The sequence below is a fragment of the Triticum aestivum genome, chromosome 7A, assembly GCF_018294505.1.
Source record: "Triticum aestivum cultivar Chinese Spring chromosome 7A, IWGSC CS RefSeq v2.1, whole genome shotgun sequence".
NCBI lineage: Eukaryota > Viridiplantae > Streptophyta > Magnoliopsida > Poales > Poaceae > Triticum > Triticum aestivum.
In genome coordinates this window covers 577,288,410-577,310,511 of record NC_057812.1, presented here as the reverse complement: position 1 = coordinate 577,310,511, position 22,102 = coordinate 577,288,410, and the positions used below count along the sequence as shown (strand labels likewise).

Sequence of the window (22,102 nt, the reverse complement as noted above, 5' to 3'; positions counted from 1 at the left end):
TCTCCATAAGAGTGACTGAGTTTTGAAATTGGCTCGCAAGGCCTATCACAACCCCCTCTCCTTACCCAAGTTTGGGACCGACTGTGTAGAGACAACATAGGCGGAATTAAACTAAGGCTAGGTGTTAGAGGAGGGACAAAATCATGAAATAATTTATAATCTAGGTAGCTCCCAAATATTACATGAAACCGTGTGCAAGGTTTGGAGGTGGGGCTAGGTGTAGAACACCAGAAGCCTAGTTATTCACCATTTAATACAATGGCAAATAAAAACAGAGCTTAGTTTAGTAAAATATATTAAAATTAATCCTTAATAAAATGCCATATGATGCTTATGAGATGCACATGATGTACAATCAATATCTAACGTAAGTGTTGGTCATGGGCTATTACAAGAAGCTCAAGCCTCGGTCAGCATATGCGATGTGAGATCTACATGTAAATTCATCAAGAAGTTGATACAACACCAAATAAATACATGACCCCATACAAGCCGCACAACAAAAACTAAAACGCTATATTTTTATTTTCTGTTATATGTCCCAGTGCTTCCACTTTGTGAACCAAACAACTGGTGAGCTCAGTATACTATACGTTCCACAACAAGTAGTGCTCCTGATGCAAACCGTTAATTGTTCACGTTGTGGCATTGTTGAATCTAGCCAGTCATGTCTTAATAAGCACATATGTGCGGAACAGCGGAAAGTCCTCAAATGCACCTTCTTCCTTGCATTCATTTTGGATCCATACAAGTGTTTCTCCACCTTCCAACAATCTTTCTCTGCGTACGTTGCATTGCACTGTGTGATATTTACAGCATCTGATGGGCAGGATTTACGATTCCGTTCAACAACCTTGCCAAACGAAGCTAGTTAAACGTGAAAGACCTATTGAAGGCTGTCTGATTACATCTCTTCATGGTCTATTCATGGCCTATCGATTATGGTGGCTCTTGGAAGTACGGATGGTTCAATGCTTCATCAACGCTTAGACGGTCCTCCTGCGAGACAGGTAATTTATTGCATGTTAAATCAATGGAAACAAAGAAAATGGTAAAATCACACTAAGAACTGCATTATTGTTTAACTTGATCAAACTCAATTGGCCAAATTATGGTTTAACATGGTTCTTTTCAAGTTTAATAGGACCCACAGGACCGAAAATGGGACAGCCATAGCCTAATCAGTGCCTTATTATGCACAACTGCACATTATGTCCACTAATTGCTGTGATAAATCTTCATCCTTTCGTTCAATTGAGACCTGGGTGTGGGACCACAGTTAAAACAACTCCTATCAGGATAAGAGGTATTAGAACTTAGACAACATTAGGCACAGAATCTTTGTTACAGATAACAGAATACTGCCCCAAGTGAGGTTTATTACCTACATGCATAGTAATTGAACTTTCCTGACGGAGATATTTCATAACTGCTACGGTTTTTCACATCATGTAGCAACTATTCCACATCACGCATTCGTAATAGCCAGATTCTATTGAAACAAAGGGTACAAAATGCCTCTTTTGCAGAACTGGGTTCAAGACACTTACATGATGCCACACTAGTAGCTGGCGCGCTAGTCGCAATGCCCACAAATTAGGAAAGCTGGAATACGTTAGCAATGTGGTACAATTAGATATGAGGAACTGAATAATCGGGGTCTGCAGAAAATGGTGATAAGAAGAAAAAAATACCAACCCCATTTTAAGAGGGTCTAGGATTTTCACTTGACGGGCAAATGATTCTTCAGAGCATTTCCAAGAAGCTAACCCGCCGTGGCCCTTAAATAATGAAAAGGAAAGAAGGAATCAGGTGATGTCGAAGCTTAAAGCATAGTAATAAACTAATAATGACAGAATAGGTCGACGCAGGGAATAATAAAGGATGTATATGCAGATCTGTGCATTTCCTGGAAAAAAAATCTCTGCCAAAAATATAGCTTTCTGAATTTTGCCGTCCTGAACAACTATGTGAACACAGGCATTTATCTGACATTTTTGGAAGAGAATGACATATAATGCACACGATCATTACAAGTTAATCTATAGATAATGTAGTTGTTGTACTAACCCGTTCGGAATTAATGCTGCCTTGCTGCTGCGTAGAAATCCCCGGTACTAAAATGCACAGTTCCATGTAAGACCTCAACCTAACATCATAACAAGATAGAAGAAACGCTACGTCTCAATACTCCACAGCATTTACCAGGAAAAATAATACTGCACAGATAATTTGGAATCACCATAATTCAAATAATCAAGCAAGTTGACACTAATGGTTCAGCAGTGCCCCAAAACAGACAAATTGTATTATGGCACTGTGACATGCTGATAATTAAAAAAGACATTTAGCTAAGATGCTATATATTGTTAGAAAACCATTTTTTTGTAGTTTTCTGTGTCGAAGGTCGAATTTCAAGAAAAACCTGAGTTCTGCTATTAATCACTCACTTCAGCTTAGGGCATCAATTTCTTATGTTGGCTTACAGCATTGGTTTGTTCCATGAGCCTAAATGATGTTTGTATTATTTCATTCACAATGAACATATTTGATTTCTTAGGATTGGTATGAGAATCAAGTTGCAAACTATACCAGCTTCACTAATCTAGGAACAGAAAATGTACTTCATAACTCACACATCAAAAACCAAAACAGTGTCTCACTTGTATGCAAGCTCCTTTGTTTCCTCACTCCACCCTTCAAGGCGTTGATCCATTAAAATACGTGCACGGTCACTTATCTGGAAAACATGTGGAGAACCAACTATCAACTCCAGCATGACAACTCCAACACTCCAGATATCATATCTGTAAACAACACAATGAGAATATCAATGACTTTCAGTGCGGCTGTGCTGACAATGGTGGCACAGGGAAGCATTTGCACAAGTAAAACAAATGGACAGAGACATACTTAAGTCTTGCACTTTTTGATCCCTGAAACCAGCTTGAATTAAGGAGTGCCTCTGGAGGAGTGTATTCAAAAGTCTGCTCAGACCTAGAATTGAGTTCAAAACTAGGATTAGAATGGAATGAAATAAAAGAAAGCAGGATCATGCAGTCTTCTTCAACAAGCATGTTGGACAGTGTAGAGTATAGCCGTCTGCAACTGCTAAAAGAATACTGGGCAGTAAATTGACGGCCAGATAATGTCCAAAGTACTTAGCATGGAAAAACACCTTTTTCGAGAAACAAAATGTTGCAGTTCGGCACTGAACATGTCCATTAAGTGGAAAATCATGCAAGTTGGCACAAGAACCTACTCTAAAAATTAACCATTGGCATAAACATGATGAGAAAATAAAGAAATTACTTGAAAAAAATCTAAAATTAAAAACACACATACTAGCTAATAAATTCATAAATCCTGCACGTCATACAGTTCACGTGCTTCAACTTTGTAACCAGCGTGTAGAACCGTTCGAAAAATATATCATGGATTAGTTCATTGAACTCTTAAAGATACATTCAGTTCCAAAAGAACTTTTAGAAACAAAAGGTCATATTTTCACATATTGGATTGTAAGATCTATGTCCAAAATGAATCTAACATTTACAGAAAGGTCTTGAAGCACTAAAGTGTACATGCCAACTCAATGAAAGAGGCTACGTTCTTCAAACCTAAACATACAACATCATTGGCGGTCAAGAATTCAAGTACTATGATTTTTTAAAATATATGGTTGAGTTACACAATGATCATATAGGAGATAAAATGGAGAAGCATTACAGAGCAACCTAATTAAGAAGTGATGACGATTTTCAAACTGCAACATCCAAAAAATAAAAATAAATAAGTGTTCAGTGCCTAAAGCCCAACAACCTCATAAATGTATGCTCTGATAAATGATAATAGGGAGAAAATTATCACACACCGAGTAGGCCCTGAACCATAAAGATGCTTCAAAGTGAAATCATCAATGGCACTGCCGAAGTCAATAAGACGCCTGCATATAAGAAGTCAGTGAGTAGTGCCAGAAGTATGCAACACCCTGCTAACATTTTTATATGTGCAAACATGACAGTTCACCATGTCACAGTTTGAGTATTAATATCTCAAGTTAGAACTGAAGTTCACCTAGCAAGAGCACACCACTTCAAGCCATGTGATGGTATATGTCATATAATTGAACTTTCTCTACACTGGCCCCTTTAGCGACTTGTTGGCAAATGAGAAACAGAAATGAAGAACATTATTGTTTGTTCGGGAAACTTGGCCAACGTATTCTTTAGGGCTGGTAGAGCTAGACTACTGTACATGTGAGGTAAATTTCTTATAAACATTGTGCTACTGTTATCCACTTTGACTACTTGGTAATATTTCTATAAAAAGTAGGGTGCTTGAAAAACTCATGTGGAACCTGCATACACGCCTACAACACTCATTTCAGCTATCCGAATGTCGTTAGAATTTTGTCATCCAACTATCAAGAAAAGTGAAATATCCAAGTAGAAGATAAATAAACTCAACCTAACTGTAAGAGGTACATCTCATAGAACATCTTAGTTCTTACATGTTCAGCTTGTTTTCCGTTGCTTCAGATGGAATCTCTCTTAAACATTTTCCCGTCTTCAAATCCTCAAAGCAGATGATCATGTTCTCTACCAAGGCATAACACAAATCATGTTAACACAACTCGTTGATAGAATATGTCTGGAAAAAATGATGGGAAGATGGGGGACTATGTTCGGCTCAATTAGTGTGGTAAGGAACTAAAGAGTAGAAGTCAATGGAATTTTTACCAGGTTTAATATCCCTGTGAGTGATGTTACGATCATGACATGCCTTCAGACCCATCAGCTGAAACAAGAAGCAAGAATAGAAATGTATATTAATCTACTAAGTATGAAATCATAAAAAACAAGCCAGCACCCTAAAAATTATGTCTTCCTTTTTTAATTAAAGAGAGGTAAAAAAAATACAACGACCTATGTGAGAATGCTGGTTAACTTATTTAAACTAGAGAATGCCCCGCGCATTGCTACGGGAATTGATTGCAATATATTTTAGTAATATGATTGTATGAAACATGCATAGTTGAAATAATAATATATGAACTAAAACTTTTTTTTTCGAGAAAATGCAAAGGGCTTTTGCATTTCATTGCATTGAAAAGATGGAGTTTTGATACAATCCTCCTAGGAGGTTAGATACAAGTTAGTGCACGTCCCAGGTGGGCGGCAGAATGACGCGTAGGCCGTGGGCGCCCGCTCTTGCCCACTGCTACTAAAAATGAATATTATATATTGTACCCCCTCCGTCCCATAATATAAGATGTTATTACAACCAATATATGAGTACATTGGTTGTAATAACATCTTATATTATGGGACGGAAGGAGTATTTGATTATTGTGTAGTCAAAACATACTTTCAATATAAGTGGCATAACATAATGGAAAACTTTTTACCATGCATGTTGAGTGCGCCTTTAATGGGGTGGCATGTGTGATGAGGGGGATGTGTGCATGGGATCAACTAATAATGGATTTTTTTTCCTCATGCATGTTGTGGTGGGCCTTTGATGAGGTGGCATATGTGCATGTTAAGATAATAGAGATAATGAGGATGAACTATTTAGTTATATAGGATTTCACAATGACTAAAACCACAATAAACTATGTGAGAAGCACCTAAAGGGGCAGCCGTGACATTCGTTTACAGGACTATAAAGATTAGAATAAGCATACCAGTTGCCATAAGAGGTTTTGCATTTGCGTTTGCCCAGCTTTAGTAGTCCTTAACCAATACCACCACTTTGATGGTTGCAGAACTTGAATATATCTGACCCTCTCATTATCATCACCAGTAACTAACTTTGTTTCTTCAGCAGCATATAACAATTTTGACAATGAGCGGCCTTCATTGCGGTACACAAGCCATATTTCCCTTGATTCTGATTCAAAAGATTCTATAAACCTAGCCACATGCTTCAGTGATTCTTCAACAGCTGAGATGTTCTGTTCTGGAAAGGTATACTCAATGAATTGCATGTCCATCGGAAACGTTGCAGATGATGATTCCATCCTTGACAAAACTTCAAGAGTTTTTGAAGCATTTGAAAATAATTCTCCAAAATACTTCTCCCGCAATCCACTCAAGTAAGCAGCATTTCCTCTTTCCACCTGCAGTTTCCAAGCACCAGAGTCAAGACAGAGATAGGACAATAAAGCTTTTCAAGAATCTTACTTATTGTAGGGTAAGGACAATGTTGCTCTTAAATGTATCACATGCAATGGCGGAAAAGTGGTCGGACCCTTCCCCAGACCTTGCGCAAGCGGGAGCTACATGCACCGCGCTGCCCTTTTTTATGCATTAGCGGAAAAATTCGAAATGCCAAAGATGCCCGATATGGTCATTATGCCCAATATGATCATTTGAACCACAGCAAGAATATCAAAACCCAGCATTCGGTGAAAACTAATATATGCATGAACATCAAACATTCAGCAGATTAGTGGCTCCTAGCACTTACCAGCTACCGCAGCGTGAATCAAAATACATCAAGTAGGATCAATCACTGTACCTCTAAAACTAGATAATGGGAGCACATGACAGAATGGCAGATAGTTCATTGGAAAGAATAGTGGGCTTACCATTATGCGCTTCAATATGAATAAATCACCATCTATCATGTCTGAGCCATGATTTTCATCAGATGACGATGTTGTGTTTGAACTTGTGCAATTATATGAGTCTGGTGTAAGTATAGTGCTAAAGTGGGAAGGATCTTTATGTACATCTACATCATCAGAGCAGTTCCAACGAAATGCCAACCAGACTTCACCATATGAACCGCGATCAAATCTTCTCTTCAGCTTGTACCTAATTATCATTACAAAAAGGAAAAGCTCATGCTTATGTATACATGACTTGAACTATTACCATGAAAATGATTATACGCAACTTGATGTGAGGAAAATGGTTTCAAAGGAAAAAAAAACTATCTCCAGCAGCTCTTCTCGAACTATGCCCTTACACCTGACCTGACACCTCACCTGACCAATAAATTGTGCCACAAACAACTCTTCCATCATTTCACTAATGGTACATTCATGAATGAAATACAGCGATAATCAGGATATAAACTATTACCTCCATCCCAAATTAGTTGTCTTAGATTTGTCTAGATATGGATGTATCTAACACTAAAACGTGTCTAGATACGCCCGTATCTAGACAAATCTAAGACAACTAATTCAGGGTGGAGGGAGTATAAAGTAATATCTTTCTGCTGTGCAATTACCACTTACGTGTGGTTCTTCATTTGGAAAAGTAATAGATGTATTGCACTCGTTATCACCTAAAACTTGAAAGCAAAAGTACAACAAGATAATATATGTATAAGTGATTTCGGGCGGAAGTTTGACTGGCATAGACTCTACCAGTAAGAAATATAATAATATCCACTTACGTGTGGTTCTTCATTTGGAAAAGTAATAGATGTATTGCACTCGTCATCACCTAAAACTTGAAAGCAAAAGTACAACAAGATAATATATGTATAAGTGATTTCAGGCGGAAGTTTGACTGGCATAGACTCTACCAGTAAGAAATATAATAATATCACTTTTCACGTGACGGATGACGATTAAAAAGCAATTAAACCAAATAATCTAAACTTCAGCAAACATCTACAGGTTGTTATCCGAATATGCTGAAAGGGTACTCAGGAAGATGCTCAACAATAGAAATGGTACCTGATGTCAGCTATCTTATAGCCAAATGCATGTGAACTGCTTGATCTGCTTCCATTATGTGAAACAGAATCAAGCAAGCCAAAATAATTTGCAAACCCTTCAGGACTAGTACACCGTCCCATTTCATCATCTTGATGGACAAGGTGCCAGCAAAAGTTTCTGTCCTTGTATTTTTCAAGATTTCCTGTACCCCAATGTAGAAAATTTTTACAACTGAGGGCATGAGCAAGCAAGCATCACATTACAAATCCACGTCTATCTCAGGTACCCAAAGTCTAAGATCAAAAATCAAATGTATAGAAACGAATTTAAAAAAAAAAACTCAAACATGCCCAAATCAATATGTATCAACTATCAAGTCTTAAAAAGAAGATTACTAAGCCATTGAAATAAGACTACACCCTCCAACAAGCTAAAACCCTACAAAGAAAAGGAAAAAAAAATGACCTTGTTGCTAAAAAAAGATGCATCCCTGAAAAAGGTAACTCACCATCAGAAGATAACACATTTTCAGTTGCCATGTGATTGAAGTCATGGACTCCTTCATGCTGATAGTCCTTGGGTACCCTAAATATAAAGTCCATGTCTTCATCAAGACTCTCAGATAAGTAGAAACAACCGAGTCTCTTAAGCTTTGCATCAACCTAATTCAGAGCAGGCAGAAATACAATTAATGGCATAAAAGATTCCACAATAAACTCCAACAGACATTGAACATGTAGCTTAATAAAGGAAAGTATGAATGAAGATAGGGCTTTCTTGTCAAAGAATTCCAAGTTCATGCAGAACACTAACATGCTAAGTGAAATATAGTTTCCATTCACACCGCACATGGAATGTAAATTCTCTTTGTTTTAATTGGTAATATCTAACTTTCAGGGCAGACAGTGACATAATATATTTCCCACTTACCAAGAATCTCTGGAACTTTGCCGATGAGCGCTTGAAATACTCCATTTCAATAACAGCTGAACTAACCCCATCGTCTGCAAATACATTGAAATACATGTCAACAAAAGTAAATACGGACAGAGAAAGACTTCACAGGAGACATTGAACAACCTTTGAGTGCAGAAAGTGAAACAACGAAATTTGATGGGTAGGCTAATGGTCAATACAAGTTAACTAAATTAGAACTTCAGATTCACAGAATCAATCCAGTTATGTGTACTTATATATCAAACAATCACTTCAATAACAAACAATCACTTGGATAAAACAGAATGTAGCAACAGGGCAGCAAAAGAAGAGGATAACATCATAGCACAAGGAGTCATGTTTCCCCTTAAAAAACGTGACCCTCCTGTGAATATTTCAGCATACCTATTTAGGGTGTCCAACATAATAATAACAGGGAACTGACTAACATGCAAACATCAATCAGCTTAAGATTGAAAGGAAACTTGAACCAAACTGATAAGAAAATGCACGGATTAGCAAATTATTACTTTATTAGTCATCTGCAATCGGTGGGTGAAATTACAGTTTTGTTATGATTAAAGTCAAACAAAATACAAATGCTTTCAAATAAAATTGCAACATACAAATTACAGAGTAGTTGCAATTAACAAATATAAGTAATCAGAGACTAAGCCTACCTGACTTGTGTTGGTATGGAATGGTCTGTAAAGGCAAAACAGATGTCACTGAATTTTCTTCAAGATGGTGCCAATCTTCTATTCTAGCTCCAGAGCTACTAGGAGATCCCAATGGAACAACCACAGCTGCTACATTGTCTGTTGTGCCTTTCTGTAAAGCAAGATGAACTATAAAATCCGCCAAATTCTGTTGCATGACAGCAAGGGGTTCAAAATCCTGGTTAACACCATATTTTGCATACAGCATCATGTCGCAAACATCTTGCATACTCATTTTCTCAAAGACACCATCAGAGGAGGCAATAAGAAAGCTATCGTTTGCTGACAGAAGCTGCCACCCTGTCAGTTCAGGTGTCGATATTACACCATACCTACAATAAGAATGAGCCAGAACAATTCAGCATGTCCATGCAACTAACATATCAAGGAACAGAGAGAGAGAGAGTTTTGAACATCAAAACGTCACATTCAACAAGCCACAGACATAAATTCTTAGTCATCTGAAACTTCCGCATGGGCTATCTACAGATATACTCCCTCCGTAACTTCATATAAGACGTTTTTTGACACTGTCATAGTGTCAAAATAAGTCCTATATTAAGTTACAGAGGTAGTATCAAATAATTCTATGGCACGATATTCTGGCTGTCTCAATATTCTAATAGTTAATCTGCAAATGCTCCTCTCACTGGCTTGATATTTTCATCGATTTCATTGCAGATTGCCTTGGGATCTAGTAAAACATCTCTTCTGTTGTAAAAATGTTTAATCACCCTTCTGTCTCAGGTTGGTCTCTCCCTACCCATCCTATGCGACAGATGGGCCATCCCTGCATCTCACTTGTAACATGAAGCCCCAGTGCCTTGCTCCACAAGATCTCAACTTCAAGTCGGTGTTCCTCGTTTGCTCTCCACTCCCCTTCCCAGTCCCTAACCTAAATCGGATGACTATCACCACCAGGCCCTAATCACCATCATGTCTCCTCCCAACCCTGAGGCCTTACCCTCACCCTCTGCCTCAACTGACCCTGCACACACTGCAACTCTGGAATCACCATGCACTAGTTGCCGACCTCCACGTGGCATCGGTGCACCACCAGCGCAGCGAAGACGAGATGTGGGTGTCACATCACATCATTGCATGTAAGGGGCATAGGACAGAGATATCCTCATGGCACCAGTAGCCTGGAGCCAGTGGCGGACCCTAAGCGGGGCACTTGGAGGGAGGGGAACTGAGGAAGCGTCCAGGGACGACGCCAACCAAGAGTTGTAGTGGGGCACCTTCATTTACGCCATGGGTTCAACTCTAGTTCTCTATGGAGGAATAGTGGTTTACCATAGGATTCCCCGAATTTATTTGGGGTCAGCTGACCTCAATGCTATACTGCTAGCTCCATCGCTGGAAGCAACTGTGCAAGTAAGTCCAGAGCAAAATGGGTACCAGGCCAAAAATGGAGCTGAACAGCTGGGGACCCAGATAAAACTATGACGATGGTTTGAATTTTTGTTACCATTGTGATTGATACAAGGTATCAACAACTAAGTAGTAAGTAGTAAGTACAGTTCTTTGATAAGTTTTCTATTTGTAAGTACAAGAATGTGTGTCTAGAGTTATTGAGAGCCTAGTATACTGGACAGTCCTTGGTTAGGGTCAATGCTTAGTGGGTGTTTAGTTAGTTGGTTCCTTAATTCTGGAGTCTGGACAATGAAGCGATGAACAGAATGGTGGCCATTCAGCTTTCTGAGAACTCTTCTCAGTTCTCACTATGCCGTCCAGGCGTCCACATTCAACCCAGTGAGGGGAGTGTCATGTTGAGGCTGTGCATGTTGAGTTTGGGCGAGCTCAGTATGCACACTTCATACTGTCTGTATATGTTGAGCATTCTTTTATTTGGCTTTGTTATGATTACTTCAAATCAAATAATGTTGCCCATGTATGCTAGTAAGTAATGGGGTTAAGCATCTGTCATAGTGAGGTTGGACAGAAACGACTTGAAGAAAGAATAACACTTGTGCCTGCTGGGGGTAGAGACAAACTAGAGCAAGGACTCTGGGAGATATAAGACTAGTTCATTCTTTCTTAATGAACAGGGATGGGGTGCCATGCATAATACAGAGCCGGACTGTAACAACTTATTTTAATATTTCCAGTTAACAGAGATACATCCCAAACCAATAAGATCCTAAATCTCTTCTGTAAGTAACACTATAACTCGCAGAATGACAGGTTTAAAACTACAGGTTCCGTGATTAATTACATCAATTTTCATCGTGCACCGACTTCCGGTGCGGACTGACCATCTGGGCGCACAAGCCATCCTCAGAGAATTGTGCAGCGGTTCTATGAGTAAATTCCAATTGATCAGCTCTTATCTCGTTGCCTGGAACTGGTGCACTATTTTGAGAGGCTGTCTTGTGGCCCAAGTTAGTAGACCAAATGGAATGTTCAGTGCACCCTACAACATGCAGTTATGTGATAAATCATAAAACTGAACCATCTATAGTTCTTGGTATTGATCCCCAAATCCGTAGTTTTCTGAGAGTTTGTACTTTGTACACGATACTTGCAGTTTGGTGAAATTTACTCTTGAATAAAATGCAGTAGGGCTATATGTAACTTTTCTATTTTTCAAGATGCAAACTCCAATACATTAAAAACCTTGGGAAACTGGTAGGTTATACATAATTGGAGAAAAAGAACTCAATAGATTGCGTACTAACCGTTTAAAAGGCACGTCGCCAATAGCTCGAGATAGTGCGAGCTCACCATTAACACGGTATACACCAGCCCACTCAAGAACATAACCACCAGCAGCTTCTACACGCCTTCTCTCATCCTCTCTATCCGGATGATGGTCCCTGGTTAACTCCTTTACATTGTAAAGTGGTCCACCATAGTTTGCCAAAGCAAAGTCCTCATGATTGCTAGAGTTTCTCTTTCTTCTCCGTTTCCCTGATAATGGAAGCTTTCTGATTATTGTTTCTCCACAAGTCCACAGTGCAAGTCATCATACAAGCAGATCAGGATGTAGAGACCATTTAAAGCAGAAGGTATTATCTGTATGAAGCAGCAAAATGTGTAATTTTGGAGCATCTCCTGTTCAACTAGAAGTCTAGAAGTGAAGAATTTTTGTTACCACAGTTCTTTCATGATTTGATCCATAAATGAACCAATATTGGTCTTGGTTACTGCAACCTGCCTAAATTATTACTCAGTAGCCTAACAGAAAATTTTCTACCATGATATTATAAGTACAGAATTGTTTTTCCTTGAACATGCATCAAAATTCATGTCATTTTGTATTAGAAGGGGCACCATGATGGGGCGAAACTAACAACCAAAATGGAAAAGAAACTAGCAAAAGCAAGAACAAAACTGAAAAACTATACTACCCTAAACTACCTAGAAAAGATTAAAAACGATTATTGAACGCAGCCAGCTAGGCAATGTCTTAAGACTAATGCACATGCAGGTAGTCACATAAAAGGATGAAGGCTAGGCCCCCTAACAGCAAAGCATGCACTAATGTCTAATGAGGAGAAGCTTGTACTAAAACTAAGGCCATGCTAAGACAAGAGATAATGATGCATCACGACATGAACAATGCAACGTGGCAGTTTCAAAAGTTACAGTTAAAAGCTAAAATGTGGCGTTTTCAACATTTCTCACCATATGTACTTCGGCTATATTATGGTGATTTTGATTTTTGTTTTTTCGCCAAAGTCATGGCGCACCTATACTCTCCCAGATTGCCACTTGGTTTCTGCAGCATTATCTACAAGGATGTCAAATCCCATACCGAGGCAATGTGGATCACCAGACAGTGCTAATCGTGTCTCATACAATCTATTATAAACATTGCTCAAAGAAACATGGATCCAAGGAGGATAGGAATTAGGATAACATTAGTAGTATGCCTTGATATTTTCAGCCCAGATAAATATAGCCTATAAATCTGTAATATGTATGAGACTGAAAGAGTATGGGATCTGGAGAGACAAGGTAACAGGGGGAGGGAGAAAATAAAATGCAAGAAAATGCTTGCCAGCAAGAGTAGGAGAGTAGTTGACAGGACAGAAGTATCAGTGCTTAAACATCCAGAATAAGCAACATCCATTTGGGTAAGTTATTTAAATAATAAAAGAAAGAAGACTAACTCTTTTGGCGGTATGGGGCATGACTTTGTGAGCACAAAAATGCTTTTGAATCTCCTACATTAGCTGTTATGATTTGGCCATCGGCTATCAAGACCACAGTAGCTGTTGAACCGGACTTGAAATTTTTTCGTAAAGCTTCCTGCATTACAGATGCCAAATAACTCTTTTCAATTCTTACGAACGTGCACAATGAAGTTTAAATTTGCTTACGAAAATGAGACCTTCCTTGGAGAATGTTAGGTCAATATCCTGAACTGCCCTCAATAATGATTCCTTCAGAATTTCCATGTGAAAAGATCGATCTAGAATAGTGGGTGATGTCCAACATGACCTGCACTTTTTTAGAACCATGAACAACTTTTATTTCCCTGAAAACAAGGTTCAGATTCTTTGAAAGTGGCATATAAACATTAATACTTTAATAGCATTCGGAGATCAAGGAAACATCAAAATCATCATGCTGTAAACAGGATGTAACTCCATAGTGTAAACACAACCAGAACTATTTACATGGATTAAAGGGCATGATAAAAGACAAACCTCTGGCCGTGATTGGACTGATCCTCTTTGTACAGGTTAAGAACACTGTTAAGAATAGTAACTTCCTTATGTGTCAGCTTTCCAGTTGAGTTTCTGAACATGATGGAGTATATACCATCAAGAAGAAAATAAACATGAAGCAACAAGTACTCCAGTAAGAGCTTAGAAGCCATCTCACTGGCCTCATCTCCATTATGACCATCAAATATTGCCATCACTCCTACATCCACCTCTTTAATCCTCATTTGCTCTGTATAATATAGCAAGTTAACCAGGATCAGATTACAAATGAACAGGGTGCATGTTAAAGGATCGAGCATAAAATCACAATGACCAAAGCACTTTGAAAAGTATTTCTACAAATCATTTGGCTGACTACGTAATAGGCTAATAGCAGCTTGTTATCCCTAGACATATGAGTCATGAAGCACTAGTCAACTTGAGCAACTCGCAGTCTCACAATATGCAACCTTAATGGCAGGAAAAAGATGCTGTGCTAGGCCTAATAAACTCTGCCGGAAACTATTCTGCAGAAAGCGCCCAGTACATTCACAAACTATTATCCTTCCAACATGATATCCAGCTTCCCACTCCCATTTTACAATTTCTTAGTGACTACACTCTCTGACATGAGATGCCAACTAACATTCAGGAGCAAAAATCATAGTACCAGTAAACCAGAAGCAGAATACTGTTTTCATTCCTCATTTCTAGCTCAGAGTTCATGAAGCATAATAATAAGTGCATTCTAATTAATAAGCAAGGTCGCCAGTACAATCCTGGAAGTTCTGGTTAACTGCACATGATTTCTCAATACTCCCTCGTCCTTCCCCCTCATAGCTGCAATGCAACACCGCGTGTAAATTGCGGATTTGATTTACTAACTCCGTGTTGTGCAGGTACCTATGAAGGGGATGCGGATGCCGAGCGCGCAGACGGCGCGGTCCTCCTGGGAGCGGCGGCGGCCACGGTGAGCCGCCACATGGCACCTCCTCGGCTGCGGGGGGGAGGAGCCCTTGTCCCCATCTCCCTCGCCGTCGGAGAGGATGGTCCAGCGGGAGCAGTGCGCGGACTGGTACACCGCGGGCGCGCCGCCCTCGCGGTACACGGCAAGGCACGTCGCCGACTCCCCCGCGCACCGGAGCGGGACTAGGAGCTCGATGAGGATGAGAAGGAGGATGGTACGGTGGCCGGATAGCGGTAAGGACATCGGCGAGTCGCCGGAGCAGAAGAGGGGAAGAGGAATTTGATTTATTTTTTTAGACACAAGGGGAAGAGGAATTATGGGCTTGCGTATCGCGAGCTCGTGGTGGGCCCCGAGCAACACTTTCTTCAATCCGAGCTGGCGAGTAGAGCGACGAAGGGGAGCTACTATACACCGCCCGCTGCGAGCGATACGACCTGGTCGCTCACGCACGTCTTTCATGGGCCGGCACAAGTAGCGCAGGTTTTTTAGCTAAAAATGTAAAATACACTAATGCCCTCAAAAAACAAAAGGTTAAAATACACTACTCACTCGGAGGGAGTAATATATTTTCAGACAGACACAAAATTTTTTTATTATATTTAAAAGAAATAAATTGTCTTACTAATTTATATAAAGATAACAATTTTAATAATAAACAACTAAAAAATATGTGTGTGTGCACATATATAAAATAATCATGTCCTCCTAAAATTTATTTTATGCATTTTCTACAAAGTGTAAACGCATTTGAAAAATATTCCTGTAATTTTTCAAAAACTAAACATGTTTAGAACAAGCTCATCATGTATAAAATTTGTTCAACATATGTTTAGAAAAATCAATGTATATTTAAGATATATTCAAAATGTTCCTCATGTATTTAGGAAATATTCAACGTGCATTGGAAACAAAAATGGACAAAATGTTCTACGTTTAAAAAAATTAATATATAGACAAAATGTTTACATTTTATTCTAACATCTAAATTTAAAACAAAAATGGAAATAATAATAAGAAGAAAAACAATGGAAATAGAATAAAAATAGAAATAAAAAAACCAAAAATGGAGACAAACCAAATAAAACATAAAAGAGAAGCAAAAAAAATACAAATAAAAAAAACATGCAGAATAGGGAGAAAACATGCACCCTTACGTGACTTTTGGGTCGTCCCACATCAAGGTGTCGTTTTTTATTCTTTTCTGGTTTTTCTGCAAATTCACAAGTTTTATGGAAAATGTGAAAAATAAGTTCATGAAAAAATGGAAAAAATTTCACCTTCTATGGGAAATGAATAAGACTTCAAAAAATGAAAATGAATTTTCTTTTCCAAAATACCTCTATGATTTAAAAATTGTAAAAATGTGTGCAGACTTTTAGAAATGTCACAAAATGATAGAAAATATATGCAAAATTTATAAAGTATCTTTGGTAGGCCACGTCTCGCCCGCACTAGGCCGGCCGGAAATGTGGCATGCTCATTTGCTTGGTATCCACGAGTCCACGTGTATGCATGGAATAGGATTTGTTTATAAACATTTGCAAGAGAAAGGCTAGTGCTGAAAACGTGAGCATATCTTATGTGGGCCTACAATTTTAAGCCCGTTGAATTTCGCACTGCAAATTAGGAGGAACTCGAGTGTGCACCATGAGTTGGAGTTTGGCCGGTCGGTACGCACCACATCAAACCCTGAACAACCACCGCCAAGCAAATCCCAGTCGACCAGTGTCCCACCGCAATCAGCCTTACTAGAGAGGAGGCCCGGGGCGAGAGGCGTGAGAGATCGCGGGCATTGTGGCTCCTCGACGGCTTCCAGCTCGAGCAGCGGCCACCATGTCACAAACCAAATCCAATGGTGGACACCTCGTCACCGCCACTGCGCAGTTACAACCCCTCCCTACCTCCCACGCGATCGCCACCTGTTGCTAGTGTCCCCTTCCCTCACGTGCCTTTGACTCCCCTCCATCGGTGGCACCGCCGTCTCATCGTCCCCGATTCTAGGTCTCCCATCTGAGGCCTTGTCGTGGTGTCTCCATCGTCGCCTGGGAGCTACTCTCCAGAATTCGATTAACCCGAATTTCATTTTCAGGTAACTTGCCCAATGGCAAACACGAGAAAGTTTCCATCCTTAATCTTTTGCGGGTTCCGAGGAAGAGTATGTGAATGGTCTAGTAGAACGTACGCACCATCCTCCCATGTACCCAACCATTTATGTTCCATTTTTTGTTCCAAAATGGTATTAGTGCTCTGGATGGGAATGGGCCGGCATGCTTAGAGCCGGACCTGGTCTTGCTGGCCCCTTTGTTATGTTCAGAGTAACATGATTGGACTCATTTAATTACCGATTGCACAAGAACAATGAGCATATGCCCAACCACATTATTTCAACTATCAACATTTAGTCGTAGGGAATTCTAGCAAGTTATAAGATATTCAGATTTGTTAAAACAAAAAAAGGAACGTAAATGGTTATGCAATGTGCAAGCAGCTAATCACTCTTCCATGAAAATGTACAACCAGAAAAGGGACATAAACGGAATTGTCATGTCAAGATGGTGGTTCACGTGTAATACTCTCTATTCCATTCTTTAATAGATGAGACGAATCTTTTGCTTCCGTTTAAAAAAAAGTACAAACATGTGATAGAAGAAGAGGAAGGACATCCAATCTTCAAACTCATTTGGAGCAGCTCTAGCAGGCTAAAACATAAGTTTTTTTTCTGGCTGATAGCACACAACAGAGCTAACAACAAGAGCCCTTCTTAGAATAATAAGGCATGCATCTGGAAAACCACTTCTGTCCAAACTGCAGCCACGATGCATAAGAAACGCCACTCCTTTTGTTTTGAGACGGTGACTTTGCACAATAATGTTGGAACACTTTGACCCCCAATAAAAGAGGGGAACTTCAATTCTTGAACAAATGGAATCGACAACTGCAAAGAGTTTCAATACAGAAATTGTGATCTTTGGATGCTAGAATATATGGATACAAAGAAATGGTAAAGTTTTTATAGAGCAACAACCAACTATTCAAGTTTGGAGACACTTCCTCAAGCACGATCTGATGCTACTTCAGTAGAGAATAAGAGAGAAGCTTGTTTTTCCTTCCGTCAGTGGATAGCCAGTAACATCTACTCCCTCCGTCCCATAATATAAGAACGTTTTTGATATATACTAGTGCCAAAAACATTCTTATATTATGGGACAGAGGGAGTAATCATCATGTGTTCGATGCCTAGAAATGGTGTTGTTGTTTTTCAGAAAAGGAGGATTACCCCCACCCTCTGCACTGGGTGATGTATATAGCCATTTTAGTAGTACATCACGTAGTCTAAAGCCATCATCTTAGCAACAGTTGTCGCTACTTCTATCCACTTAATGAAGGGATTTCGATAGTCCGAGCCTAATATCAAACAGACATTGCACCAATACCTAACATCTAAAGTCGAAGATCTCAACCAAGCCACATACTGGGTTTGGGGTACAAACCGGTCCAACGCACTCTTATGTGTCATCGTCGTCGTATTCCACCAATCCATCTTCAGGGCAGAAACTAAGGCATCGACCTTGCCAGGCTTCTCTTCCATCGATGGCACCATGACACCAGACAATGTCCTCCTCCTGCGCGAGTTCATCTCCGCACATCGGACACCGAGTCTCCACTGCGCCACGCTGCCGAGATCCGCCGCCATCAATGTGTAGGATGAAGCACCCCTTCACCAAAGAAGGCGTCCACTGGTCCATCGCTCATATACACCTCCAAGAATGACGCCCCCAAGGGGAAAACAACACCAGAGCTCCACCATCATCCGATCTACTGATCTAGGATTTTCGCCGAAGGTAGCGAATAGAGATATGGAGCTTCTCCATGGCGATGCCTTCAAGAAGGTAACGATACAAAAGAGTGCTGCCATCATCGGCCTTGGCAACCAGTCGAGAAGGCGGTTTTCACCCGGATCCGCTCGAGAAACCTCCATCAAGCATCGTGTGCCCGGGGCATGATACGTCTCCAACGTATCTATAATATTTTATTGTTCCATGCTATTATATTATCTATTTTGGATGCTTTTATATGCATTAATATGCTATTTTATATTATTTTTGGGACTAACTTATTAAACCAGAGCCCAGTGCCAATTTCTGTTTTTTCCTTGTTTTTGAGTTTTACAGAAAAGGAATATCAAACGAAATAAAACTTTACGATGATTTTTCTTTAACTATAAGACACCTACGTGACTTGGAGAGAGGACCAGAAGAGTCCCGAGGAGGCCACAAGCCTCTAGGGCCCGCCCGCCCTGAGGGCTTGTCGGCCCCTCGGGAGACCTCCAACCCTAATACCACCTCTGTATATTCTCAAATATTCCCCCAACATTAGAAGCATCCATCAAAATATTTTTCCGCCGCCTCAAGCCTTTGTTCCCGTGAGATCCCATCTTGGGGCCTTTTCTGGCACCCTGTCGGAGGGGGATTCGATCACGGTGGGCCTCTATGTCAACCTTGTTGCCCTTCCGACGAAGTGTAAGTGGTTTACCACTGACCTACGGGTCCATAGCTAGTAGCTAGATGGCTTCTTCTCTCTCTTTGATATTCAATACAACGTTCTCCTCGATGTTCTTGGAGTTCTATCTGATATAATATTCTTTTGCGGTGCGTTTGTTGAGATCCAATGAAATGTGAATTTATGATCAGATTATCTATGAATATTATTTGAGTCTTCTCTAAACTCTTTTATGCATGATTAAAATATCTTTGTATTTCTCTTCAAACTATAGGTTTGGTTTGGCCAACTAGATTGGTTTTTCTTGCAATCGGAGAGGTGCTTAGTTTTGGGTTCAATCTTGTGGTGTCCTCACCCAGTGACAGAAGGGGTAGCGAGGCATGTATTGTATTGTTGCCATCAAGGATAAAAAGATAGGGTTTATATCATATTGCTTGAGTTTATCCCTCTACATCATGTCGTGTTACTTAAGGCGTTACTTCGTGTTGGGGAACGTAGTAATTTCAAAATTTTCCTACACACACGCAAGATCATGGTGATGCATAGCAACGAGAGGGGAGAGTATAGTCTACGTACCCTCGTAGACCGTAAGTGGAAGCGTTATGACAACGCGGTTGATGTAGTCGTACGTCTTCACGATCGACCGATCCTAGTACCGAACGTACGACACCTTCGCGATCTGCACACGTTCAGCTTGATGACGTCCCACGAACTCACGATCCAGTAGAGCTTCGAGGGAGAGTTCCGTCAGCACGACGGCATGATGACGGTGATGATGATGTTACCGACGCAGGGCGTCGCCTAAGCACCACTACGATATGACCGAGGTGGAATATGGTGGAGGGGGGCACCGCACACGACTTGGAACAATCAACTTGTGTGTCTATGAGGTGCCCCTGGCCACGTATATAAAGGAGCAAGGGGAGGGGGTCGGCGGCCTCATAGGGTGCGCCCCAAGGGGAGAATCCTACTCCTACTAGGAGTAGGTTCCCCCTTTCCTAGTCCAACTAGGAGGGGAAGGAAAGAGGAGGAGAGGAGGACGAAAGAGGGGGCCGACCCCCAAAGCCCTAAACCAATTCGGTTTGGGCCTAGGGGGGCGCACCCCACACTTCCTTGCTGCCCTCTATTTCCACTAAAGCCCACGAAGGCCCATTGACCCTCCTGGCGAATTCCTGTAACTCTCCAGTACTCCGAAAAATACCCGAATCTCTCGGAACCTTTCCGATGTCCGAATATAGTCGTCCAATATATCGATTTTTACGTCTCAACCATTTCGAGACTCCTCGTCATATCCCCGATCTCATCTGGGACTCCTAAGTACCTTCGGTACATCAAAACACATCAACTCATAATACCGATCGTCACCGAACGTTAAGCATGCGGACCCTACGGGTTCGAGAACTATGTAGACATGACCGAGACTCATCTCCGGTCAATAACCAATAGTGGAACCTGGATGCTCATATTGGTTCCTACATATTCTATGAAGATCTTTATCGGTCAAACCGCATAACAACATACGTTGTTCCCTTTGTCATCGGTATGTTACTTGCCCGAGATTCGATCATCGGTATCTCAATACCTAGTTCAATCTCGTTACCGGCAAGTCTCTTTACTCGTTACGTAATGCATCATCTCGCAACTAACTCATTAGTCACATTGCTTGCAAGGCTTATAGTGATGTGCATTACTGAGAGGGCCCAGAGATACCTCTCCGACAATCGGAGTGATAAATCCTAATATCGATCTATGCCAACTCAACAAGTACCATCAGAGACACCTGTAGAGCACCTTTATAATCACCCAGTTACGTTGTGACGTTTGGTAGCACACAAAGTGTTCTTGCGGTATCCTGGAGTTGCATAATCTCATAGTCATAGGAACATGTATAAGTCATGAAGAAAGTAATAGCAACAAACTAAACGATCATCGTGCTAAGCTAACGGATGGGTCAAGTCAATCACATCATTCTCTAATGATGTGATCCCGTTAATCAAATGATAGCTCATGTCTATGGTTAGGAAACATAACCATCATTGATTCAACAAGCTAGTCAAGTAGAGGCATACTAGTGACACTCTGTTTGTTTATGTATTCACACATGTACTAAGTTTCTGGTTAATACAATTCTAGCATGAATAATAAACATTTATCATGATATAAGGAAATATAAATAACAATGTTATTATTGCCTCTAGGGCATATTTCCTTCAGTCTCCCACTTGCACTAGAGTCAATAATCTAGTTCACATCGTCATGTGATTTTAACACCAATAGTTCACATCTTTATGTGATTAGTTCACATCTCTATGTGACTAATACCCAAAGGGTTTACTAGAGTCAATAATCTAGTTCACATCGCTATGTGATTAACACCCAAAGAGTGATCATGTTTTGCTTGTGAGAGAAATTTAGTCAACGGGTCTGCCACATTCAGAGCCGTATGTATTTTGCAAATTTTCTATGTCTACAATGCTTTGCACGGAGCTACTCTAGCTAATTGCTCCGACTTTCAATATGTATCTAGATCGAGACTTAGAGTCATCCAGATCGGTGTCAAAGCTTGCATCGACGTAACTCTTTACGACGAACTCTTTGTCACCTCCATGACCGAGAAACATTTCCTTATTCTACTAAGGAT

General features: G+C 40.3%; 1 protein-coding gene across 1 annotated transcript; it reads right to left on the bottom strand.

Annotated features, from left to right (window-relative positions):
* Positions 1–282: 282 nt before the first annotated feature.
* Positions 283–15,261, bottom strand: LOC123148384 (uncharacterized). The gene is made up of 20 exons (XM_044567778.1): positions 14,898–15,261; positions 13,995–14,244; positions 13,676–13,785; positions 13,455–13,589; positions 12,018–12,249; positions 9,298–9,668; positions 8,612–8,685; positions 8,190–8,343; positions 7,700–7,883; positions 6,596–6,824; positions 5,690–6,124; positions 4,743–4,800; positions 4,514–4,601; positions 3,875–3,946; positions 2,914–2,997; positions 2,664–2,807; positions 2,071–2,149; positions 1,699–1,781; positions 1,551–1,605; positions 283–999 (listed from the first exon to the last, which is right to left on the bottom strand). The coding sequence occupies exons 1-20, from the start codon at positions 15,202–15,204 to the stop codon at positions 940–942; spliced, it is 3,204 nt and encodes a 1,067-aa protein (XP_044423713.1). The 5' UTR covers positions 15,205–15,261; the 3' UTR covers positions 283–939.
* Between the last annotated feature and the right edge of the window lie 6,841 nt (positions 15,262–22,102).

Bases quoted from the DNA above. Each gene is read 5' to 3' on its own strand.
- LOC123148384 (XM_044567778.1), bottom strand. From the start codon at position 15,204: ATGTCCTTACCGCTATCCGGCCACCGTACCATCCTCCTTCTCATCCTC. The intron at 9,669-12,017 runs GTTAGTACGCAA...TTCTTATTGTAG, and splicing joins GGCGACGTGCCTTTTAAACG to GTATGGTGTAATATCGACAC. The intron at 4,801-5,689 runs GTATGCTTATTC...TTCTTGTTTCAG, and splicing joins AAAACCTCTTATGGCAACTG to CTGATGGGTCTGAAGGCATG.